This window comes from Chionomys nivalis, chromosome 15 (genome assembly GCF_950005125.1).
Source record: "Chionomys nivalis chromosome 15, mChiNiv1.1, whole genome shotgun sequence".
In the NCBI taxonomy this organism is placed as follows: domain Eukaryota; kingdom Metazoa; phylum Chordata; class Mammalia; order Rodentia; family Cricetidae; genus Chionomys; species Chionomys nivalis.
Genome location: NC_080100.1, coordinates 45,456,464 through 45,483,287, shown reverse-complemented (window position 1 = coordinate 45,483,287; position 26,824 = coordinate 45,456,464). Strand labels below are relative to the sequence as shown.

At 44.6% G+C, this 26,824-nt stretch overlaps 1 protein-coding gene across 1 annotated transcript in view; it reads right to left on the bottom strand.

Moving 5' to 3' along the window:
• Mccc2 (methylcrotonyl-CoA carboxylase subunit 2) overlaps window positions 1–26,824 on the bottom strand; it is a 61,820-nt gene that overhangs the window by 5,639 nt on the left and 29,357 nt on the right. Inside the window, exons 7-14 of the mRNA XM_057790129.1 lie at window positions 18,387–18,500; window positions 14,974–15,038; window positions 11,201–11,300; window positions 11,012–11,107; window positions 7,830–7,902; window positions 4,884–4,960; window positions 3,773–3,839; window positions 134–290 (exon numbers count right to left, since the gene is read on the bottom strand). Coding sequence (XP_057646112.1) covers window positions 134–290; window positions 3,773–3,839; window positions 4,884–4,960; window positions 7,830–7,902; window positions 11,012–11,107; window positions 11,201–11,300; window positions 14,974–15,038; window positions 18,387–18,500 — 749 coding nt within the window. The remainder of the gene's footprint in view (window positions 1–133; window positions 291–3,772; window positions 3,840–4,883; window positions 4,961–7,829; window positions 7,903–11,011; window positions 11,108–11,200; window positions 11,301–14,973; window positions 15,039–18,386; window positions 18,501–26,824) is intronic.

Below are 26,824 nucleotides of genomic sequence, written 5' to 3'. Positions count from 1 at the left end.
AAGGCTGGCCTTGAACTCTCGATCCCCCTACCTCCACCCACTAAGATTTAGGATTACAGGCATGTGCCACCACCGCCTGGCTTTAACATGACCATCTGCAATTCTTTCAAAGAACGCTGTGGTGCCCACTCACCTATATGCTCTGCCACACATGCCGTAGTTTCCAGCCCCATAGGATCCCCCAATAATGACAGTGATCTTAGGCACTTTGGCACAGGCTACAGCAGCCACCATCTTGGCACCATCTTTAGCAATCCCTTCAGCTTCATAGTCTCTACCAACCATGAATCCTAGGAAAGAGAACAAAAACACAGCCTTGAGCAATGGATGCGCACGCAGGAATCAATTCCACCATGGTACAGTCAAGTCCTGGCTTAAACTATGACGCTTCTGACACTAACAAAATAGTCTTGTGAGAAGTTCATACCCCAACGTGCGCTTGAAAGGGTGGAAATAAAAATTCCTCCCCTCACTTCTCAGATGTCCTTAAGACACTTTGTTTCAATACACACAGATCTTCAAGCAACAGACAGAAGCAATCAGTCATCAGGAAAGCATCTCAAAGCTGAGGCTTGACGGGAGAGACTGTGACATGGCCACAGGCCTGGAAGGTTTCCATATCCACTGACCTGGTTTAAAATAAAGACTGCTCCTTTGGCAGTACTGCTTAAAACTTTGATGAAATGAAGATTAATGTTTCATGGGGAGGCCGAGTCCCAGCCAGGGGCTCAACAGCAAAATTTAAAAAATGGTTTTCCTTGGTAATTACAGAATTCCTCTGTTTCCTCAAGCCCCAGCTCAGAGGAAAGCACTCTGCAGCTGTAGCGTGCATTCCATCACAGGGGCCATCCTTCTCTCTGAGAACCACGAAGTCAGGTTTCAGTCTTTCTTCCTTCCAGCCTGAGGCTCTGGGGGAGGCAGTTCTTTCCCCTACATATGTAGACTTCCTTGTCTGACTGACTGTGTCACTGGTGGGTGCATTCCCAGCATCATGTCATCAAATTCAGTCCAGCATCCCGAGGGAGGGACCACAGCGGGATGCTCTGAGACACAGGGTGGGGAGACCACAGCGGGATGCGCTGGGACACCGGAGGGACCACAGCGGGATGCGCCGGGACGCTGGGATGCTGGGGGGACCACAGCGGGATGCGCTGGGACACTGGGGGACCACAGCGGGATGCGCCGGGACACTGGGGGACCACAGCGGGATGCGCCGGGACACTGGAGGGACCACAGCGGGATGCGCCGGGACACTGGAGGGACCACAGCGGGATGCGCTAGGACACTGGAGGGACCACAGCGGGATACGCCGGGACGCTGGGATGCTGGGGGGACCACAGCGGGATGTGCCGGGACACTGGAGGGACCACAGCGGGATGCGCTAGGACACTGGAGGGACCACAGCGGGATGCGCCGGGACGCTGGAGGGACCACAGCGGGATGCGCCGGGACGCTGGGAAGGACCACAGCGGGATGCGCCGGGACGCTGGGATGCTGGGGGGACCACAGCGGGATGCGCTGGGACACTGGAGGGACCACAGCGGGATGCGCTGGGACACCGGAGGGACCACAGCGGGATGCGCCGGGACGCTGGGAAGGACCACAGCGGGATGCGCCGGGACACTGGAGGGTCCACAGCAGACCCCTTGCCTTTGCTGAGGTCTGTCACTCCAGCTACTCTTTGAAACAGCTCAGAACTGCTTTATTAGATGCATCTTGACTCTCCAGAACATTCTATCACAGCTGCCCCCTAGAATCAGCTCTCTTCAAGCCCTTATCTTACCAACTCTGCAGACAATCTGCCTCCAGAAGAAGAGAAAAAGCCACTTCATCTGGTTTTCTCAAATCCTCCTTCCTACCATGTAAACATGCACATACCGGCATGCACGCACTCGTACATGCACACACACACAAACCAAACAAACACACAAACACAAAAAAACCTGTACAGTCATGCTTTCTATCTCCTTATGTTCTTAACTCTGTAGAAAACACAAACAAACAAAACAAAATGATAGAATTCTTCCCTGAGAGCCCTTCTCACTCTTGGGAGTTCTTAGTTTCCCTTAAAAAAAAATCTGTTTGATAACAAAAAAGTAGGGGGACAGGGAGAGAAAAACCAAAGCTGCTTGAAGACTTCCCTGAGCCTTCTCTTCTTCTCTATTCAGTCTGACCCCATCCCTAGCTAAGATGCCTCTCTCAAGCCCCAGATTCATTCAGGGGCACAGCATCCATCCATCCGCACGTCAGCATCTCACAGGTCCCTTATATGCAATGCCGTAAAACAAAACTCAGCTTTTGCTCCAAAAACAGCACAGGCAAAGCAAAACAAAATGAAAATGGGAAAATTGTCTAAGCAAATGTTTAACTTCCTGGTGATGAGTCACCGTCGGAAATGAGGTCCCTAAAAGCAGTGAACTTCAGAGACGTTTCTGTCCGTTCTTAGCAGGTCACCATGCACGGAACTCTGAGGCCACCATCTGAAACTAATTCCTGTTGAAGTTCTTCAAGGGCTGGGGGTGAGGTCAGGACAGGGCACTTATCTAGCATGCTTAAGGCCCTGGGTTTTACCCCCAACACTGGAAAACAAAACAACAATACATACACACACACCATCTAACCTACCTTGAACTTGAGCACAACACAGAATAAATTTTGCACCATTACAATAAAAGGACCTGCTCAAAGTTGAGCGGCCTGGATGGTATACATGGTGACAACTAATTAAAAGGCTCTCTGTTGCTGGGTGTGGTGGTGCATGTCTTTTATCCTAGAACCCAGAAGGCAGAGGAGCCAGGCAGATCTCTGTGAGTTCGAGGCTAACCTGGTCTAGTTAGTCTGTTCAAGGCCAGCCTAGGCTACACAGTCTAAAAAAATAAACTCTCTTTGTCCCAAAGAAAGGCAGTTCCTCAGTAGCCAGTGTATATGAGATGCGTGTCTACATTAACACCATGCAACCCGCAAAATGGCAGAGCACAGAAGCTCTAAACCCTACAAGAGGCCCCTGAAATCAACCCACTTCAGCTTACAACCATCTACGGAACGGAACGTTCAGAGGCATAGAGGAGATCACTCTGGACACAGGTCACGCCACTCTTTAAAAAAAAAATGCAAATCCCCGGGCTCCAATGCAAACACATGTTTTCAAAAGACATCTCTTCAAAACTGGGGAGATGGTTCAGCCAATAAAGGGCTTTCCATGAGGCCCAAGGACGGATTTTCATCCCTGGCATTCTCATAGAATGCCCGATGGCATGGGGTACATGTTTCCCTGTGCTGGGAAGACAGGATAGGAGGAACCAAAGAGATCACCGGTCAGCCAGTCTAGAGACCCTATCTCAAAAAACAAGGTGGACAGCTCCTAAGGGACAATAATTGAAGCTGACCACTGCCCTCTAATGTGTTCGTGCACACACCCCCCCCAAAGAATAGATAATCGATTGATGTTATTTCAGACAGAATTAACTGCATGGCGAAAGGTAAAGAGATGCCCATTGTGTGTGCTTGGAATCACTGTGTGTGCTAGGATACTGAGACAGTGTGTCAGATAAGACAGGGCACACCCCGCTGCTCCCTGATTGAGAGGTGGACAGGAGTCAAGAGAAGCCATTTGAAAGTTTGTGATACACAAGATTCGGAAACTGCTTCACTCAGAACTCATAAGATGATCCCAGAAAACTCCGTATTCATGAATATGCTACATTAACACATGAGTCAAGAGGACAGGGCAGTTCTGGACCAGATGCACATGAACAAAAGAACTTCTCCTCACCGGTGATGTTCTGCAGGAACAGCAGGGGGATATTTCTCTGGCAGCACAGCTGGACAAAGTGAGCGCCCTGTAAAAACAGCATCAAACACCCTTTCTTTAAAACAAATGAACTCCTACCAGGTATCCTACCACACCAGTCGGAGACACTACATACTTGTGTGCACATGTATGTATGTGTGTGTTCTTTAAGCTGGCATTTAAAGAACATTTGGTATCTTTTAAAACATCAAAATACCTCTTAAAGGTCCTTTGTAATGTGATTATGAGTGATTTTTTGAGTCAGGGTCTCTCCACACAACTGAGGCTGGCCTTGAACTGCCCACCCCCTTACCTCGCCTCCCACACGTAGGACTACAGGAGGAAACTACATGGTTGGCTAATTTCTATTTTCTTTTGAGCTTGTTTTCATTTTATAATTGAGTTGAGGAAACTATATAAATAGCAGAATATAAAAATTAGTTTCATTGCTAAAGCATTTCTTTAAAGACAAATTCACCCCCGATTAACTTAAGAACTTGCAAGCCTGTTTGTCTATCAGTGAGGGGAACTGCTTTGTTTACTGAAAAGGGAAGACAAACCTTTCTTGTTGCTGTTACAATGTTCAGTGCATGAGTTACATTTCCACAAGCTTAGGAGAATCTGAGACAATAAACTTAAACCAAACCCTAAACTCAGAGCACTAGGGAGTTCCCGTTCAATGCCGCAACTGCAGTGACAATGACCGACTACCTGCACATTCCCCGAAAGAAAAATTAAGTTAAGGGATGACCCAAGAGGTCACATCTCAGAGCCACCTACATAGGATATCAGCACCTCTCCAGCATGGAGGGCCTGCAGAATGAGACGCTCTCAGGGCAAGAATTCCCTGCCTTCTTAGCATACTTCCCTCCTGGGGCTGCTGCACCCGGCTCCTCACACCACCATGACGTAAGCTACCATAGAAACCGTGTCCAGCACTAACACTCGTGAACAAGCACACACAGGTATTCTGCTTGCTCAGAAATCTGGGTAACTCGATAACACTCTCATAAAGGGCATTTTCATTTATTATGTGACCCTCAAAACTAATTATGTTAAAGCATAACATCTTCCTGCATTTAACAGCACTTGCCTTTTTTGCAGATTCAGAAAACAAAACTCCATTGTTTCCAATGATGCCTACGGGGTATCCAAATATTCGTGCAAATCCTCAAGAGAAAACACACACAAAAAAGTTATCCTTTTCAGGGGTTTTTTTGTTTGCAACAGAGGCATACTACACACTCTTTAACTTGAGATCAACGAGGGAAAGTGAATAAGGGTCACCTGTGGTATAAAACAATGCATGTCACAGTTCTTTATTCCAAAGCTTTCTTGTTTCGTTTATGCTTCTTGAAAACCCTTGCTCTAGGTAGGGTCATCTATGTTTACTTGGTCTGATTAAATGACTCATTCAAAATATGCATCTAACACACATGTGAGTGCCCCCAATGTACCAGAGACCAGGGTGTCCCGACATATTTCTTTTTAAATATTTATTTAATTAAATAAAATTAAATGTTTTAATGTTTATTTAAAGTTTGATTCTTTAAAAAGAATATTTTGATATTTTCGTCTTTGTTCCCGGGCACCATCTCTCTATCACCGACAACACTTCCATTAGGATACCAACCCCCCATACACACACACATACACCATATGCATGCACATACGGGGAAGGGGGAAATCATAGCCTGTCATTTTGTGAGGCAGGTGCTTAAGATGATTTCAGAAAAAGCTAACTATTTTGCACTCCAGACAAACTTGATTAGAGACAAATTCTTTCCCCTTTCCATCAAGTCTGAGTCTAGCTGGAAACAGGTGTCAAGTTCTAAGAGCCCAGGAACTTACTGGCTATTCCTGGACAGTGAGTCAAAGGCACCTTCTGCCAAAGCCCTCCGCCTGGACCAGCCTCTAGGCTCCAGTACACAGCTAGGCTACCCACCACAAAGTAGGGACTGCAAGCATCTCTCTCTCTCCCTTCTCCCTCCCCCCCTCTCTCTCTCACACACACACACACACACATGATTGATAGATAGATAGATAGATAGATAGATAGATAGATAGATAGATAGATAGATAATGTCCGCATATGAATTGGGTCAGAATGCTGAATTTTGAATGAAAGGCTCTTGTTCTTTGTTCTTTACTCTAGCCTTGCCTGGATTTTTTTAATTGCCATTTTTTTTTATTGTGATAGAACACAATACTATGTGTATGGCTTTGATGGCCACATAGTAGGATTCTCTGTGTTTTTCAGGCCTAAAGGCCCAGCCGGAGGCCTATGTACAATAAACACCCTGAGTGTATTGAGCCTTTAGAAGCATTGGAAGAGGGATAAGCTTCCAAATGGTTTATATAGCGATCCACCCTGAGTCTTGTCCTGCTGACAGAGGGATGGAAATCAAGCACCTGATGCGATCCCTGCAGGCTCCTCACCACTTCCATGCTCAGCCCTCCCTATGTCCTGTGGGGTGGGAGTAGGGGTCGAGGCACAGATACACAGGCTGAGTAGGGCACACACTCCCACTGTGCCAGCTTCTCCATGGAGGAAGGGCCTTTACTACTGACCCAAACCAAAAAGCAAGATGTCACAGAAACCTTCTGAGCCTCCTCGTGGGTATGGAAGCTGGAGGAAAGCTTAAAGTGCTTGCAGAGACACCCGAGCATCTTGACATCTGGTCTCCACTCTCCCCCTTCAAGCCTACTCAACTGTCCCTCCCCTGACCCCAACCTCACTTGGATTCCAGTACAATGGAGCAGAGACGGGGGAACTGGCTGTGTCACTGATGCAGGGATACAAGAGGGTCAGTCTCTTAGCAAGTACCAGGCAAACACATTAAAGGAGATGTCAGGGACAACCCATCCATCTTAGAGGAAGCAGAGAAGCCCTGGCTCGTTTTAGGACTATATCCTGCACCACTCAGTGGACAAATCCCATCTATATATCAAACAAAAAGCTCTTAATCACTTAAACACCTAAAGAGAAAAGCATAAATTCCCCTTCCGCGTGAACCATTCTCTCACTCATAAATTGAGCTAGGAGAATTTGCCAAGATTTAGGCCTAAGCCTCCAAGTATAGCTGCAGTTTGGATTTTTGTAGCTTCTCTTTTCCTGTTCTGATAAGTTTTATTCAGAGTGACTACTGCATTTTCAGGCTTTTTACAGTCTAATAAAATTCACAAAAAAAAATTGTTCTGCCATTTCCACTGGAAGGTTACTCTGAGTCTAGCACCTCTTTGGAACAGTTTCCTTCAAAGGCTGACCTTCAAAGGGTCAACACCTTAGACTGAAGAACTAACTTGTACACACACCCTGTTCTTCCTGACAGGGCACACAGCCCTGCATTCTCAATCTAGTGTTTGCATCCCTTAAGAGAGAGCTGGAGAGATGGCTCTGAGGTTAAGAATGCTTACTGCTCTTGCAGAGGACAAGGGTTCAATTTCAAGCACCCACATCAGGTGGCTCACAACTTCCTAGAGCTACAGTTCCAAGGTAACCGATGCCCTGTGCCTCCATGGCCACCAGGCACGTACATGGTATACATAAATATATGTAGGCAAACGTTCATACCATTAAAAAATAAATAAAACTTAGAAAACAAAAATTATCCACAACGAGGCTGTGGAAAAACTGAGCTCAGTCTACAGCCTCCTGTGAAGCCACGCATTTCACAAACCCCAGACGCACCAGCGTAAAACAGCAAGGAAACAAGGCTGAATACGTGGAAACAATTGCTACTCAGAGAACAAAAGCATGACAAAGGCTCTCTGTTCCTGCTACTGCGAGGCCACAAAGTCACAGGGCACAGAGTCCACGCAACAGCATCTGGCCACCATCATTTTAAGCTCTTTGGATGCAGGAAACCATTCAGGTCCAAACCCTCGGTCTGAAGCGGCGTCTGTTGGCCGCTGACTCACACGTGTGTGCCCTCTGGATAACAAAGCTCACGCCAGGGGCACGGAGCCTTGAGACGAGTGATGATTTACTCGGAAGCAACGGAAAACGGTCGTGGTTTTCACCTCTTCGCTTTTGTACCTGTAACTAGTGTGTCTCCGTACAACGCCTTGAACTCATTGAATCTGCTTCCATCCACAATTCTAGCAATGACCTAAGAGGAAAAGTAACAAGGCTACTGAGAAATTACATCACGAAAGCATGTCTGCCTTGAAGTGATTTATAAGGAAGGCAATTCACAGTGATGTCACTTTCAATCCCATGCCACATAGAAAACCACTTGAATTTCCCTTGACATGCATGGTTAGTGCCCCGAGTCACCCCCCACTGTGATACAGAATAAACCCCATAGTGAGACTGCACATAACAGAACTGCAGAGAACCTGGAGGCTGGCAGCTAGGCGGAGAGCTCCAGGGGCAGGTTCCATGCCTTGGCAGGGATTCAAAGGGCCCATGAAAACCCAGAGCGTAGCTAAGGGCTTGGAGCGTGGAATATTGGTTGGCTCCACATGTGACCAGATGTTCCAGGGTAAGTTACTTATTAAAAAAAAACTCCCATCTACTCAATGCCACCAAGTAGATGAAGAAGGGGTCTGACAGCTAGGAAAGAGATGAACTGGTAGGAAAGGGACCTGTGAAGATGATGCTGAGACAAACAGGGGTTCTGACGCCAGCTCTTCTACCACAAGGAAACTAATCACTAAACCATTAGGGACCTGGGGATGCAGCTCAGGGGCGCAGTACTTGATGAGCATGTTCAAAGGCCCAACCCCAGCTCTGCCTCCCTCCTCCAAACAGTCTATAACATCCCCTAAGTCTGCTCGTGACCCCACTCTCTGTAGAGGATAACTTTTAAAGTCATAACTAAAGTACACCGTCTGATTAAAAAAAAAACTTATTACTATTAAGCCTCAATAGACATTTATTGATTCTTAATATGTGTCAGTGGAAGGACAAGCTACATATATTGTTCATCTGAAAGGAGCAGAAATTTCTAGAGAGTTTATCCTTGAGTCTCCGCCACACAAGTCTTTCAGTAGAGCTATGCGCAGCACGCTTGAGGCCCTGACTTCAACCCTGGTACCAAAATAGAAGACTCTTAGACACAAAGCCTACTCCATGCTTCCCCAGAACCCATGTGAGAGGGTGTGTATTACCCCTAACACTCAAGCTTCCTTTGCTGAAAAATGAGGGGCTCATCCCAGCATCTCTCTCTCTCTGCAGACAGCAAAAGCTTGCTTTAAATTACTTGCTAGTTATTTTCCTAAATATGGGAGCAAAACAACTTTTGGTGCTGCAGATCTCTTCAAGCGAACCTTTTGACAAGCAATCAACACATCACAGCCATTCTTCTGGGTCACAGTATAAAACCACCTCTGACTGGCTTTATAATTAATACCACTCTTATCCATAAAGTACATTAATTACCTTCAAGAACTTAAGAACTCAAACATCAGGAGCAGACAATTAATAGGATAATATTCTCAATTCTAGCAGGAGAAACCAATACTCAGAAAGGTCAGGTTCCCCCTGCATCTGACTGAGAGAATAAGACCTAAAGCCCAGCTCTTTCAGCTCAGCATCCGGCATCACTAGCAAAAGCTAGAAGATTCCTTAAAATGCAATAAAAAGCACATGAGGCAGGGGTTGGTGTCTGCGGTTCACTTCCGCACCTCTGGTGCTCAGAATACGTACACAGGAAATGCTAAGTGAAGAAGTGGCTATTCTAAAAAGATGGTTCTCAGCCATCTCGGCAGATTGTGAGTGCCATGCGTTTCTTTGTCTGCATTTAACTGGAAGCCGGGCTAAAAGCTAATTCTAAAGTCTGTATCTGAGTCATGTTGCCAAAGTAAAGAACCAGTAGAATTTCTCTAAAATCCAAGATTTAACAGTAGTAACAAACTATTGCTTAACTATCTGTAGACATCTCTACAGCACAACACCCTCAGCAATTCACGCAAAAGGAAAAGAAAAACAGTCTGCCTACCATGTTGCCAGACACCACTGTGAGAACGGGGAGTTAGCCATAGAGAAATGGCTACTGGAGAGATTTTTTTTTTTTTAGGATAAGGAATAATATATGTAATTTACACCAGAAAAAAGTAGAATTTTAAAAGGATTATATACACAGGGAAAATTAAACATATGTGTACATATACATACACCAAAAATACATTATGTAGACTATATACAAATGTATATAGCTATGCCTCATCCATGAGGACTTGTTCTATGTCCCATACCCAAATCCATAGATGCTGAAGTCCCTTGTACTGAATGCCTTACTATTACATATAACTTAGGGACATATCCCTGCAAACTCTGACTCATCTCTAGATTACTTATACAAAGTAAAGAAGACAAACGCTTCACACGAACAGCCGTTGTACTATGCTGTTAGGGAATAATGACAAGAAGAAAAACATCTGCACGTGACCAGTGCAGACAAAATACCCCTTTCAAGGGTTTCTGAGTTGTGGCTGGTGACGTCTCGTCTGTGTACACAGAACCCCCAGATATAAAGAGCTAACTATATAAACAGATCAAGGCAAATATCAAAATATTAGCTGTTCTTTCTGAATGACAGAACAAGCAATTCTATTTTATTTTCTGTGCTTGCTACCCTTCCCCCCCCCACCCCATAACCAATACTAAATAGTCTTATAGTCAAGGGGAAAGTACTTTAAGATATTAAACCTCTGGCATAGAATCTCATTAAGATGATTTCCTAAATTTCAAATTTATTCTGCCAGCTATGGAGACCTGAAGAAAATCAAAGCCTACACACTCTAAGCAAACACTGAAAACTGTCCCTCTGGATTACAGAAGGCTGTGTCACAACCTGTCACCATAGCAACGTCTCCAACTATAATCGTCTACCCTGCTAATGTCATACTGATCTAAAAAGGCGTGTTTTTCTCTTCCAACAACTTACTGACATTTTGTCTATTTTGCAAAATAAGAACACTGAGGAAAAACAGCTGGAAATGGTGCGACTGCCCTCAATCATTCTCATGGCCCACGGTACCATCAAGTCCCATCCATGAACAAACCTAGCGTTCTTGCGGTACAGTGAGAACTCTCCAATCACAGAGAGTCCTTCCTCGCTTGTATTTACTGCAGACCAGAGACCAGGTACGACACCAAGACAGTGCTCCTGGATGATATGGCTCCTTACTAAGACCCACACTTGTCCCTGTGCACGAACACAAACCCTAAGGGTGGCTGCTGGACTCACGACTTGGATCCCGTTCCCCACATACCTCCCGGACATCAAAGCTTCTCTTAAGGTTTGCACCGACTATCCCGTACAATTCATCAGCTGGGAACAAAGGCTCCTCAGAAGGCTCGACGGTAACCTACAGACAGGACAAACAGACTCTGTTTAAAGACAGGATTCGGGGACCGAAGCTCTCCACAGGGAAAGGAAAGACAGAAGGTTTCCTACTCACGTCCAGTTTCTTCTGATAATTGAGACTCCTCACAACCTTCCTTGTTAGGTGGAGAGCATGGTGGTCATCCAGAGCGTAGTGGTCAGTGACGCCAGACTTCCTGCAGAGTGAAGCACACGCTGGGGAGCAAAGGCTGGGAACGGATGTAATTAAATTCCTTAAGTCCCCAATACCCCCAGTCTAAGAATGATTCGGCACCTTAACTGCTTAAACACCTTAATTAATGCATCTTACTTGATTTTCATAGTGTCCCTGTTGAAAAAGCATGAACCTTGTCTTACAAAGAAGAAAGTCACAGGTACAGAGACTAAGTGCCCTGCTCTAGGACCAGCGATAGCTGCACGGGAAGCTCATGCCTCGGACTTCTCACTCTGGCCTTCTGCAAGACTCCAGGGCTTGTTCACAGGACTACTGAGGCTCAGTCTGTGTCCCTTGAACAGAATTATATGTGACGCCCAACCACAGCTAGCTTGTTTTCACAGTGTAGTTACGTGACACAGTGGGAGGCCCGGTGAGGCTTTGGAGGACCCCCATGGCCTCCATTTAACGAGGAAGGCTGTGAGAAGTCTCAACTATCTCTCTCTGAGACTTCCTTCAAGTCAGACACAAGAGTTGGCTCCCTCTTCCAGTAAACAAAAAGGCTTGAATACACTAAGTGTGGGTGGGGCCTTCCCAAAAGATAGTCGCAGGCTGAAGAGACAGCTCAGTGCATAAAAGCGCTTGGAGGACCTGAGTTCAAATCTCCAGCATGCACATAAAATCAGGGCATACAGTACAAACATCTGTGTTCCCAATGCTAAGAGACTCAGGGGGCAGAGACAGGAGAACCCCTGGAAGCATATACCGGTCAGCCTGGCAGACAAAGAGAAAAACAACAAAGGGACCCGTAAACACGTCAGAAGGCAAGGATCAACACTCAAAGTTGTTCTCTCGGCTCTACATATTCATCATGCACACGTGACCGCATTCACACACATACATGTAAGAAAATACGCATTCAAAGGAGGGATAGAGACTTGTTAATAAAACACATTTAAAAATAGGTAAAGTCAAGCGAGGTGTGGTGGTGCACATCTTAATGGCAGTACTCCAACGGCAGAGGCAGGCGGATCTCTGAGTCTGAGGTCAACCTGTTCTACTCAGTGAGTTCCAAGACAAGCCAGGGCTACATAATGGAGAGACCCTGTCTCAAAAAAAAAGAACCAAAAACAGTAAAGACAGACAAAAAATATATAATAGGAAAAAGCACACACATATGCGTAAACCACTACAAGCTGTTTTGATGTCTTGTCTAGAGAATCTGTCCCACTTTCGGGAGTCGTTCTGGTGTCCTAAGTAGGAGCAGAGACAACGCTTACTCCTCTAGAGCACACGCAGCCCCTTCAGCTCCTACACATATTTTACAACCCAAATTCGTTCACAATGCTTCACACATAATGGCAGCTGTAGCTACTGACTTCTAGCTGTACTGTGATTCGGTAGAAATGGAAGCAGTAGGAAGATTCTAATTTAGCCAAACTTTAAAATGCAATGCTTTCCTATAAAAGATGCTTGAAATTTGCCCTAACAGGAAAGAGACATTTTGGTTGAGACACTACATAAATCTTTGTTTAAAATTAGCTCTTAATGATGACTAAGCAGGTGTAAATGTGCATTTAAGACGGCAGAGAACTCACAGCAGTTTGTGACTAGCCTTGTGTTTCTTTTTAAATTGAGACAGGCAATTAATCCTCCTTAGCCTCCTAAATCCTGGGATTACAGGTTCACGCAGATTTAACATTGGTCTTGTGGATTTTATTTATTCATTATTATTTGTGTGTGTGTGTGTGTGTGTATGTGTGTGTGTACACAAAAGCACTTATGCCACGGTCCAAAAGCAGAGGCCAGAAAACAATTTTAACTTTCAGGAGTCTGTTCTTTCTCCACCATAGTTCTAGGGCTTGCACTGAGGCTGTCAGGCTTGCAAGGCAAGCTCCCCTTGCTGAGCCATCAAAAAGTAATGCTAACGGATATTTGATGACGAAGGTTCTATTCCAATCTTTACCTTACACACAAGCAGACAGGCCTCAAACAGGTTAGTCGCCTCGTTTAAGTCACAAGAGTAGTCAGAGAGACAAAACAGAAGCTAAATTCCAGGGTCCATACCCTGAAACTCGATAGACTGCCTACAGTTTCTCCCCTTTAAAACTGCCAAAATTTTACAAAAAGTAATGATCCCCAAATACTACCTTTCTCTCTTACTCCTGCCAACAAACAGAAATCCATTTTGTCATATGCCCTAATTCACCCTTATTCTTTCTTCAGCCAGGTCTCTCCAGATAGGAGTATCACCAGCCAAGCAGATCACCAGCCAGTCTCGTGCAAGAGTCAGAAACTGGGCAGAGGCTCTGCAGCACCACCCTGAGCTCCGAGAGCCAAGCTCCTTGAAGCACTCGAGTTTCTGCCCCAACTCAGGCTGCGCAGGTCTCTAAAAGCTGCTGACAACACCAATCCACCCTAAGATGTCTAAAACCATCTTTCTAAAACCATGTCTGCACACTTACTCTGCAAATGTTTAATTCGTTGATTCCTCTTACCTGCTTAATTAAATGGTACATTCTTGAGGGCAAGGACTAGTCTGAATTTTTTTTTCTGTATCACTAATAACAATACAATCAATCAACCCTCAACAAGTGCTGAGGGAAAAATGAGGGAAAAATGGAGATGAAGGCTCCGTAAGCTAGCCAACAGGTACGAAACCATCTTTTCTCTTGCCCCGGATTCCTCCCATAGTCTCAGGGCTCCTTGGGGTTATGAAGACAGAGAGCAGAGGACTTCCTGTGCCGGATGGTCAGGTCTACCTGCCCTTTAGAAGCCAGAGCTAGACCCTGTACAGACGACCTCTGTATGCATGCAGGGTAAGGTGAACCGTACCCTGCTGCCACCTCTATGCAGCTCCTTCCCACAAGCTTCTGACCCCTGACAGCCAATGGCCTGCTGAGCAAGCTCTCAAACACACCTAGCTTCTCAGGCCTACAAGAACGTTTGAGTCCTCTTGCTCCGGTTTCAGACCTCCTCCCCCCACTCCATTGTCTCAATGTCAGGGGATGAAATCATTTCTTGTCATCATCTTCATCATCTCCTCTCCTGCATCCTTTACAGGTCACCTACCAAGTCCCTCAGTCATACCCAGGAAATAAAACCATGCCAGGAATATAACAGGCATCCAAGCAAGGTTTGTGGAGTTAATGAGAAACTGCCTCTCAGGCTTCAGTGAAAAGCCGAGGTACTGTGCTTGCTTTGGCAACACATATACTAAAAATGGAACAATACACAGGAGATTAGCATGGCCCCTGTGCTCACACTGAGGCTGACAAGGTGGCTCAGAAGATAAGGATGCCTGCCTGCTGCTGAGTCTGAGCCCTTGGATCAATTTCCAGAACCCACATGGCAGAGGGGGAGACTTGACTCTCACAGGCTGTCCTCTGACTTCCATATGTACCCACGGCATATACACAGCCACATACATGAGTGTACCCACATACGCAGGTGCACAAATACACACTAAGTTTTCCTTCCTTTTTTTTTTTTTTTTAAAGCAGCTGACACTCTCGCTTGAAGCACAATTCTATAGTCCAGAGAACTAAACCCAGAACAGCAGAATGGGGGCAAACAAACTATGGCTTGATCTGGCAAGATAAGCACAAGATAAAAAAAAATAAATCATGTAAAACTTCCTTTACACAAACAAAATGACCATTGATCCTGGAAGGGAAATACGGCTCCTGCCTTACCTGCAGTGAAGGTCAGCACCTCCAAGATCCTCAGCAGACACCTCCTCTCCAGTAGCTGCCTTCACCTACGAGGATAAAACCACGGTGAGACTGGTTCACTGAAGACATGAACTGCAGTACTAACAAGCATATCGCCTAGCCTGACTTCACTGCATTCTCCCTTCCACAGAGCTGAAGATGACTGTACTTTCTCATCCCACCTCCAGGCAAAGTGGCAGAATAGTATCCCAGTCTACAGATGGGAAATCTAAGCCCAGACTCACTAAGAGTTGCCCACAGCTCCTGGACAAACGATGCAGCCTGGATGTCCACCCTGTTCTTCGTGATGCTACCCAACACACCTTAAAGCCCTGGAGTTGTGAGCACGTCCCTGACTGCCTGGGATCCCTTCTTTCACCCACCAGATGAGCTCTCATTGGCCTGCCGGAGTCCTTATGGTGATGACACCCTAGGATATTAACCAAGCAATGCTGGCGGTGGTGGAAAAGAAAAAAATGCCCCCCAAGGGGAGTGGCACAATTAGGAGATGTGGTTTTGTTGGAGTAGCTAGAACCTTGTCGGAGGAAGTGTGTCACTGTGGTGGCGGGCTTGGAGGTCTCTTGTGCTCAAGGTTTGTTCAGAGTGACACTCAGACCATTTCCTGTTGCCTGCAAGATGTAGCACTATCAGCTCCAGCACCATGTCTGCCTGCACGCTGCCAAGCTCCCCACCATGATGATAATAATTCAATCTCTGAACTGGAAGCAAGCCACCCAATTAAATATTTTCCTTTATAAGAGTTGTTGTGGTCATGGTCTGTCTTCATAACAATAGAAACCCTAACTAAGACGCTGGCCTATCCGTGGTAAGAATTCCACTTACATGTTTACGTGCTGCTCTCCAATCTGTATTTCAGCAATCTGTACATGTCTCTCTTACCAGCTCTATACTATGGGTTCCTCAGGGGTGAGGCTGTGATTCGTTCATCCTCAAATATTCAATAACCAGGGCTATCAAATCCAGTTATTTTAAGGTGTTAAAAAAAATGGCTTGTAGAAGTTACTCAAATCTAAGGTTTAACAGGATGGAGCCAAAACAGAAAAAAAATCAGACAACAAATCAACAATGACTTAATTATAGCCCAAGAAGCTACAACAAGAAAATTAAAAAAAAAAAATCCCTTAGGACTAAACTGGTGAGTCCTATTTCACCAGGTTGACTAATCTGTTTCTTGAGCTAGAAATAAAAAGAAGTGTTAAAATAACAAGAATTAATCTAAGATACAGTACAGAGATGGTTATTCCTCATTGTATCAAAACCTCTGCTTTAAATAAAATATCTTTCCACAGAAAGGCAATTAAAATTTTCACCTTCAATTATTCCACCCTCAGAAGTCAATTATTGGTTCGCTTTCCAAAAAAAAAAAAAAAAAAAAAAGTCAGTGCTAAACAGCTTTTACTCCAGACAATAGCTAATTATAAGAGGCGTCTGAATATTTAAAGTCATAAAGAAAGATAAACAACAGATATACTATATTTACTCTCAGGGATCTGACTAATTTCCGGGGGAGGGGGATATAGCTGTCATCAGTTAATATTGATTGAACACCCACAGCATGTTTGATGCCCTGACAGGTGCGAAGATGACCAAAGTCAGAAGAGTGAAAGGTAGCCATTGTAGCAAAGGCAAGTTAGGGTGGGGAAGGAGCCAGGGGAACAAAAAGTCCCTCAAACCCCCATCTGCTTCAACCACACTAAGCTACTTGAACTCACAGCACCTGAATCTCCTTCGTCAAAGCCTTTTCTCAACTGCCTACAAACAAGGGTCAGGAACTGGATGCTCATCTCTTTGGAGCTTCAGATTCTTCCTCCCTAAACACAGTCGTCTCTCATGGACCATTGACAGAGGTCAGATCTGGAGGACTTTGGGCTTCCATGGCCGCTGGGTCAAGTTAAACCTGAATCCATGGGTGCTGGATTCAGGTTTAACTTGACCCAGCGGCCATGGAAGCCCAAAGTCCTCCAGATGAAACCTAGATGAATGCTTCTAAAACACTGGGTGTTATCCCAGCACTATGTGCCACGAATTCTCCCAACGGAACTTCTCAAATGTCACTCGTACCTTTACCTGTGGAAGTTTGCACCCTCACAGTGCACAGGTAAAAGTGGAGCACATTTTCTGCGCATGAGCCGATGAGAGCTTATCACAAACAGCATGAGAACACTAGCATCCTAAACAGCACTGGAGAGTTACCACGGTTAAAGCACAAGCTCCTTCTGGTCTACCTCACCTTCCATAATTACTAGAAATCGCATGGGAAACATTTACTTTGCATGAGTTCTTACTAGTAACTGACATGCCTTGAGGTCCGCCATTTTAAACCATACATTTCAGAGGTTTTTCTGGTAATCACAAAATTGTGTAGTCATAGTCATTCCAGAACATTCCGTCACTCCCAGAGGCAACTCCCACTCAGCAATGGCCATTCCCATTACTCTCCCTTCTAGATCCTGACAGCCACTATTCTACTTTCTATCACCATGGATTTGGCTCCCTTAAATATTCTCAAACATGGAATCATATTTTTGTGTGTGCCTCACATGTTTCCCATCCATAATGTGAAGAACTTCCCCATTCCTTTCAATGTCTGAATAACGTTTTATTGTTTCTGATCCTCCTGCCTCTACTTTCTAACTGTTAGGAATACAGCATGTACTATGATATCCAGCTCAAAACACCTTCTAGAATAAGCTAGGCATTCCAAAATTCTCAAAAAGTCAAAATTATTTCATGTTTCTTCCACTCTGCATTTATTCCGTCTTTTCCAAAATTTCATTATGTACATGGAGGCACACAAAAGCATATTTCTTAACATTTTACCCAAAATTAATACTATATATAACCTAGTATGGTCAAATTCTTAAGACTCAAGACTCAACAAAGAGAATGGTGGGACTAGACAGGGCACATACCTTTAATACTAGCAGAGACAGGAGGTTCTCTGTGAGTTCAAGGCCTGATTGATCTACATAGTGAATTCTAGGCCAACCAGAGCTAAACAGTGTGTCCCTGTCTCTCAAAAAAAAAAAAAAAAAGAAAGAAAAAGAAAAAAAGAAAAAGAAAGAAAAGGAAAGGAAGGGAGAGACAGGAAGACAAAAGGAGAGAGAGAGAAGGAAAGAAAGAAAGAAGAAAAAGAGAAAGGTGGTTGCCAAGGCAACAGCAGAAAATAAAAAAAGTTCTAGGGCTGGATATGGCAATATCTACATGATAATGCAAATATGTTTAATACCATTGAAACAAATAATTAAGATTTATTAGACAGTAAATTTCTGTGATGCATTATACTTACCATATTTTTAAAGCTTATAATAGTTCATGTGTCTATATTTAACTCTAATGAATCAATAACCATTCAACCAAGATAATATTCTTACCAAGGGTGGTCCACCTAAGAAGATAGTACCCTGCTTCTGGACAATGATGTTTTCATCCGCCATTGCAGGCACATATGCACCTCCCGCTGTGCAGGAGCCCATGACCACAGCTATCTGCAAAGGAGGCACAGGCAAGCCATGAGGTGAGACTCCAACAGGAAACACCTGGCATTGGCACAACGTTCCTACAAACACCGCAGTGCCTAGCTGATACGAAGAGCTGATCCCTGGACCTCACTTTAGAAATGGAGTCCTAAGATGATGGTTCTTATTGTGTCCCCTAGACTAGCCTAGAACTCATGATCCTCCCAACTCCTAAAATACAGCCTCCAGGCACACACAATCTTTGTGACTAGGAAAAAAATCTCTTTTGTTGTTGTTTTAACTTATATGTATGTGTCTGTCTGTACATATCCAAAGTGTGTGAGCAGGTACCCACAGAGAAGGGAAGAAGGCGTCTGATCTGACCCCTAGAAACTGGACTTACAGTTTGTGAGCACCGTGGTACGGATGCAAGGAGTGGGAGTCAGGTTCTCTGGAAGAGCGGCAAGTGCTCTTAACCACTGAGCCATCTCTCCCGTGTCCTGGAATAGTGCCTTGACCTCTTGTACGAAACTAGTTTGCAGGGCTTATGTTTCGCTCTTACAGAACATGTAGATGAAGAGTCTGTCAGGACCACACTGGCCTGGTAAACTACTAGTCTGAGAAAAGAAACCTACCACACACTCACTTCAATAAAACTTCCTCAGACGGGAACTGATAATACTGCACCCTCTAAATAATCACTTTATATAAATAAATACCTCTTGGGGCGTTGAAATAATTGTTTGAATGAATGTTGTTAGTATCTTGTGGTAGCACAAATATTAAATACAAAACTAATGCTAACATTTGCATTGGAAAAGTTACTCCAATGGTTGAGTTGGCAAAGTGATCCCCGATAACCATGTAAAACAGTTGGGCACAGTCTGTATACCTGTAATCCTAGTGCTAGAGAGGCAGAGAAAGCTGGGTCCCTGGATTTCACGGCTCCCCTGGTCTAGTCAAATTGGTAAATTCATTGAAAGCAAAACACTTTGCCTCAAGAAAATAAAGTGGAAGGATTAGAGAGATGGTCTGCTGTTGAGAGTGCTTGCTGCTCAACCTGAATTCACAGCACCCATGTGAACAGCCATAGGTACAGATGTGTATAACCCCAGCATAGAGAAGAGGATTCCAAGAACTTGCTGGCCAGAGAGCATAGCTAAAATGGTGAGTTTGTCAGCTTCCCAGTTAGTAAGTAAAAGATCCTGTCTCAAGACACCACACACACACACACACACACACACACGCACGCACACACACAAATAGTAAATACATAAAAAAGAAAGAAAGAAGGTGGAGAATGACCTAATATTAACCTCTGGCCTCTGCACATTCATGCACTCTTAAGAGTGGAGGGGGCTGGAGAGATGGCTCATTGGTTAAGAGCATTGCCTGCTCTTCCAAAGGTCCTGAGTTCAATTCCCAGCAACCACATGGTGGCTCACAACCATCTGTAAAGAGGTCTGGCGCCCTCTTCTGTCCTTCAGGCACACACACAGACAGAATATTGTATACAATAAAAAAAAAAAGAATAAGAGTGGACACACACACACCACACATAAGCATCAGTAGCCATGTCAGGGGACCTGCAGTCAGCAATGGAGCTGATGGAATACAACTACCAGATACAAAAGTTATGATGACTCCATGCTGGAGAGCCAAAGCCCTGGATTGTTTCCAGAATACCCCCTTGCTCTGCTGTGCTCCCTCTGCTTGCTGCTGCCGTGTTCCTATGTTTGGCATGGTGTGGTTACTATGTGCAAGGATCCCACTGTATCTAGTATAGTGTGATTGTTTCATAGGAAAATTCCACTCCGCCCTGGGCACCCTACAGATAATAATGCAGACGAGTTTTATAAGAACAATGATGCTTAGTTAGATCTGTGATTTAACTAGACTTTCTGGGTCAGCCTAAAAGATAAAGGTGGTTAAGACAGTAAAGATGATCAGGAAAATGGCTTGGGTTATTCTAAAAGTTGTTCCAATAAAAGGTACAAAAAGGGCAAAATTAGGTAGAAGTCACCGTCCCCTGTGAGATCTGCAGAAGATGGAAAATAAAAACAAGGAAGTTTCATGTATTATAGACCCATGAATTCTGCCTGTGGGAAACCAGGCTGATGATTAAAGAAAGCAATTACGTTCCTGCACCCAAGGTTAGGCCTGAGTTCCTTGGTCATGTAATTTATAGAATTAATCACAGGCCCTGGTACGCACCTTGAAAAACAAAGTTGTACAAGAAAATTAAATGATCCTGTTGTGTGTAAAGAAAAATAGATGGTTAGCTAGACCAGTTGTTTAAAGGTTTTGCAGAGCAGAAGCAGGACATCAATCTGCTATGCTGAAACCACAGACAGCTGCCCCCAGTGCAAAAGGAACGGGCTGAAATACATTTAGCTTGTTTAAAACTTTGTTAATCAATTATAAAAGAATCATTGCCCTTGGGTGAAGAGAAATGTTTAATGACTGTGGACTTGAAAGGAAAACATGTAACTTGTGATCGTAATGTGATTTCTTCCTGTGAAATGTTGGGAGCAGTGAGACCCCAGATCCTGAATTTCTTGTAATCCCCTGATCTGAGTGCCTACAGCTGCTCTGAGCACGAGACCTTCAGGAGTTCCTGATGGCAGGAGAGTGGTTTCTGGTGGGTTTGGCTGGGGCGTGGCTATCTCTATATAATCTGCCCCTGAACACAATAAAGGGGGCATTCTTGGGGAATTCAAGGATGACCTGTGTCGCTGTCTCTCTGTCTGTGTATTTTAACCTCCTGCCCCTTGCCAGAAGCTCAGTAACTGGGGTCTAGTGCACGGAACGCAGACACGGGAGCGCAGTGCGCAACAGTGAAAAGATTTTGTTTTTGGAAAATATGTAACTTGTGTTTGTGAGGTAATCCTTTCTTGCATAGAAGTTTTTGTCTTAGGAGGTATAAAAGGGATAAGAGAGAAATAAGAGATATAAAAGAAGGAAAACTGCAGGAAAGATATAGAAGGAGAATAACTGGGAAGAAGGGAGGAAGGAAGAAAAGAAAGAAGGAAAAAGAAGGAGATGTCAGAGAGGAGGAAGAAAAGGTCAGGGTAGAAGAACAGAACAGAAAAGGAGGAGAGTAAGAACAAGCAACAGAAAGAAAAATAAAATGAATTCAGCTTTTTCCCTCAGAAAAACGTCTCCTGTGCCGACGCCACGCCTCCTCTCGATTTCTCTGACCTGTTGAAAGCTGGCCTTGTAGCACACACACACACAAATAATAAATACAACTTTTTTTAAATATTTATTTTATTTATTATGTACACAATATTCTGTCTGTGTGTATGCCTGCAGGCCAGAAGAGGGCACCAGACCTCATCACAGATGGTTGTGAGCCACCATGTGGTTGCCGGGAATTGAACTCAGGACCTTTGGAAGAGCAGGCAATGCTCTTAACCAATGAGCCATCTCTCCAGCCCCCAATAAATACAACTTTTAAAATCTAAAGAAGAAAGTGAATTATGTTGAAGCTGGGTGATACTTACAAGGAGTCACCAATAATGTTTACATGTGAGTGCTCAAAAGCTTCCCATTTTAGAAAAAGCTTAAGAAAATCCTTGTTTGAAGATTAGCATGCCATAAAGAATAACACGTAAGAGTTTAGCTAAATGCTCATTAACGGTAAGAAAAATATTACCAAAGAAAAGTATAATATCATGAATTTTTTAAGGTACCACATGAAAACAGCTTGTGTTTCTGATGCCAATGTTCCATCAACTGGCCTTACATCCGCAGAGACGCTACTTCGGTGAGCCGCACACCACACTAATATTAAGCTCAAAGGGTTGTACTGCGAGCTAACAATCTCCCAACTACGTGGCCATCAAAAAAAGACCTTTTCCGTTTACTAAACGCTTTGTGTTTGTTATTAAACTGTCTTCAGCATTTAACTGTTAATGTAATAAAGCAGTGGCTTCCCTTATCATTTGGTTTAACAGTCACCCAGAAGTGTGCTTTCAAGACATCTACAGCTACAAAAATCCCTCCTCATACACACAAGCAACACTCATTGTATCCAAGTTTACAGTAGCAGACAGACCCCAGTGGCCTACCAGGTTTGAGGGATAAATGAATCGTGGATAGATTCATTGTTAATATCTAAATGCCTTCCTTCACAGTGAGTGAGGCAAAATAATAATAAAATAAAATACCAACGCCCTAAATCTGTGTGGTATGTCTGAGTATTTAACTATCTCTGCACTTTATGAATATCTGAAAAATTCTGGACCTTTTGTAAAGTTCAACGTGTGGGTCATGACCCCTTTGGGGTTGATTAACCCTTCCACAGGGGTCACCTAAGATCATGGGAAAACACAGATATTTACATCACAATTCATAACAGTAGCAAAATTACACTTATGAAGTAGCAACAACAATAATTTTATGGTTGGGGTCAGCACCGCATGAGGTATTAAAGGGTCACAGCAGCAGGAAGGTGGAGAACCATCCTTCTAAGCGAACAGAAGACACTTTTACCTCAGAACCCTGTACTCTCTGTGACAACACTGGTTCAGCTCAAACTATCTGCGTGTTCCAGAAGGAAAAGGCTCAAGGAACTTAGAGCAGAGTCGCGGTGATGTAAGATTCAAAAAGAGAACAGTTTTCAAAAATAAGACCTAAAAAAACCCAACAGGCAGAGTGGAGTTCCAGGAAAACAACCAGAGAACAGAGGAGAGGAAGAATAGCAACCGTCAGCGGGGCTGGATACGAGGGTGAGGGTGGGGGCGGGAGGAGACAGGAGTGCCAGCACGCCATCTGCTATGGAAGGAGCGTTTGCGTCCCCTCCTAAATTCATGGTAAAGCCTTAATCCCCAGTGGGATCTGGAGGGGAAGCCTCAGAGAGGCAGCTGAGGTTATACGGTCATGAGGGTGGAGCCCACGATGTCATCAAGGTCCCTGTAAACAGAGACAAAAATCTCTCTGTCAAGTGAGGACAAAGCCAGGAGGAGGCCCTTACCAAGTCCTGAGCCCAAACCAACCATGCACTCAGATCTGTGGGGCCCTCCAGCCTCCAGAGTCCTTAGAAAGAAATGTTCACACTACCCAGTCTATCCTAATTGCTACCACCACCATCCTGGCGGAAGGGTGGGCGAGGAGAGCTACAGAGGGAGCAGAGCTACGGAGGCAGGAGAGGACTCAGAGGTAAATGAGTAACGGACCAAGTATTAACACCTGAGCTCACAGACTTCCGCCATATTGCTTGGGGTATTTCAGATGCATCTTCTCCACAGTTCCTCTGCAACCAAGGAAATCAACAGTGCACCCTCCCGACACCAGCTAGCCCATGCTCAGGGAAAGGCAGTTGGACGTGGCAAACTTCGGATTAGTAAGCACTGCCCCTGGTGTCCCCATCCGGTGCCATCCCTAGGAGTACGGCCGACTGAAACCACTCCTTGTAACCCTCTCACTTGTGGTACCTCTTTTGTCTCCCTTTCTTGCTCTGATGGAGCCAAGTAGCAAGCTGTGAAATGCTCTGGGATTTCACGTGGCAAGGGACGAAGGATGGCCCTCCAGCCAAAAGCCAAGATGAACTGAGGGAAGCCTGGAAAGAACCAATTCAGTCAACAATCACATGAGGGCGCTAGGAAGTGAGCCCTCACGTCAAACTCTCAGGCCACTGTACTTGTGAGACCCCGAGTTAGGCCTAGACTCCAACGCCCAGATCAGGATAACAAACATGCACTACTGTTCTACACTGCCAAGTTTGCAGACAGTATGTTCTAGTGCAATAGATAAACCATTTACCTTGGTTGAGGCACGTGGCTCTGTGGTAGTGACTTCTAAGTCTACTATGAAAGAGACTCTAGTTTCAATCCCCAGCACTGAAAACAAACAACAATAACAACAAAACAACCCTCTGCCTCAAGTAAATACAATGGAGGCACAACTGACTTCAGTAGTGTAGCTGAGTGTTGAATAACAGCATGGATAAATTATGGAAAATGCAAAGTTAGACAATTTCATCATAGGGCAAATAGCAAGGAGTAGAATTCCACAAACAGAAGGCTAAGCCGTCTGTAATACAACCTCAGGACCACCTTCATCTATGAAGTCTACCATTAACTAAAACGTCATAATACTATTCTACTCTTCAAAGGCTCCAACCACCTCTAAACTATTAATCTACGGTAGATATGGAGGATGAAGGCCAAGGACAATTCTGCTCTGCCCCAGAGAGTGACACAGCCATCATAGTAAATGAAGGAGACAAAGTTACAGACGATGTTCACAACAGACCAACCCATAGAGGCAAAGGAGATCCGTGGCTTGGAAGATTGGGCAGGAACAGAGAGTGACTGCTAATGAGAAGATAAAAAGATACAAGAAGCTTGATCAGTGATACCCAAAACACAACTAAAGTTTCACAGTCAATGAATGAGCTGTATTTTCATAATTCTGCTACATAATTTAAAAACACGAGGTGGGAGGGGTGTCAGGCACCCACTTCTGGCCTCCGAGAGCACTAGGCACATACATGATACACAGACACACATGCAGGCAAAACACTCACGCATATAAAATAAATAATTAGGTAAATAAATAAAAATTTTAAAAGCACAAAAACCCCTGCAAGCTGGGCGGTGGTGGCGCACGCCTTTAATCCCAGCACTCGGGAGGCAGAGGCAGGCGGATCTCTGTGAGTTCGAGACCAGCCTGGTCTACAAGAGCTAGTTCCAGGACAGGCTCCAAAACCACAGAGAAACCCTGTCTTGAAAAACCAAAAAAAAAAAAAAAAAAACCACAAAAAACAAAAACCCCTGCAAGAGGTGTAGTTACTATGCCCATAGGAATCAAAATTCTCAAATGTTTCATCAATAACAAAGAAAGCCTTTCTAGTCACAAGTATATTTGATTTACTCAATAATTAAATAAATATTTATTTATTGAGATGGGCTCTTACTATGCAGCCCTGGCTGGATAAAAATTCAATATATAGACCAGGCTAGTCTCAAACTCATGGACTTCCCACCTGCCTCTGCCTTTGAATCAAAGGCTGAGATTAAAGGTGTGAACCACCCATCCATTTATTTTTATGTATGTGTATGTGTGTGCCGGTGTGAGTTTTATGCGTACCGTGTGTATGCAAGAGTCTGAAGAGACCAGAAACGGGGACTAGAGCCCCTGGAACAGATGTTACTGGTGGTGAGAGATGGCTGACCCATCTTTCCAGCCGCCTAATCACAAGTATTTAAATAAGATTTTAATGCTATGCGAGCAGATAGACGCTGATAATAGCAATAAAGATGAAAAGAGCACAACACAGATAAGTCATCAGCTAAACCAGTCAGTATCACACAGTCTCAGCTCATCATTCAATTCTGTTGTGGGTGTCTGTCACCCACAACAGGACACAGGGAGGACATATACAGAAGCATCCTGCCACCCTATCTTCTGCTCACAGGACCCAGGGATCCCGGAGTGTAATGGCACTGACAAGTGCTCCCAGCCCAAAGTGTGCCCCTGTGCAAATCCTATGCAAGGCCACTCTGGGATCCAAAGTGTCGGAGCTGTAGAGAAAATTCTCCACTGTCCACTAAGAACTAAAATGCCATCAAATGCATGGCTACACCGTGAGGAGTAGACTTGGCTTGGGTTGTAAGCACATCTTCAGTACTATGCCGAAAGGGACATGGAGGACAAAGATGAACTCCACAAACTCTGAGAGGCACCAATCCCCCCACCACCGGAGAGGGACCCTGCTGTGTGGCAGAGAAAAAGGAGAGAAGGAAGCCAAGCATGATTCTATGACTTACGAGCAAGAAAGGAGGAGGAGACCATGGATGACCCACGGGCGACACGTATCCCACTGAAATGACTGCTGTTGTCTCTTCCACAGCATGTTTTCTGTGTAGCAGAAATAAGGTACTACAAACCACAGACAACCACATGGGACTCAGCAGACAAATCCATTACCCTCCAGGTCTTGCCCGGGCCAACAGAAACTGGTTCTCATTATAGCAAAATGAATTACAAACATAGACCAACAGACCATTCAGTGGAAAGGAGAAGGCTTGCCAGGGAGGTCTTATGCCTCATTCTGAAAAATGATATGAACTCTGGACTTCCTGTTCCCCGCGCCCACCCACACCTACACACACACACACACCGCAGAGCTGGAGACCATTTTCCACTTCAACACATTCTAAGATAAATGCAATAGATACTGGGATAAATGCAACAGAGACCAGGACAAATGCAACAGAGACTGGGATAAATGCAACAGATACTGGGATAATGCAACAGAGACTGGGGATAAATGCAATAGAGACCAGAATAAAAGCAACAGAGACTAGGATAAATGCAACAGAGACCAGGATAAATGCAACAAAGAC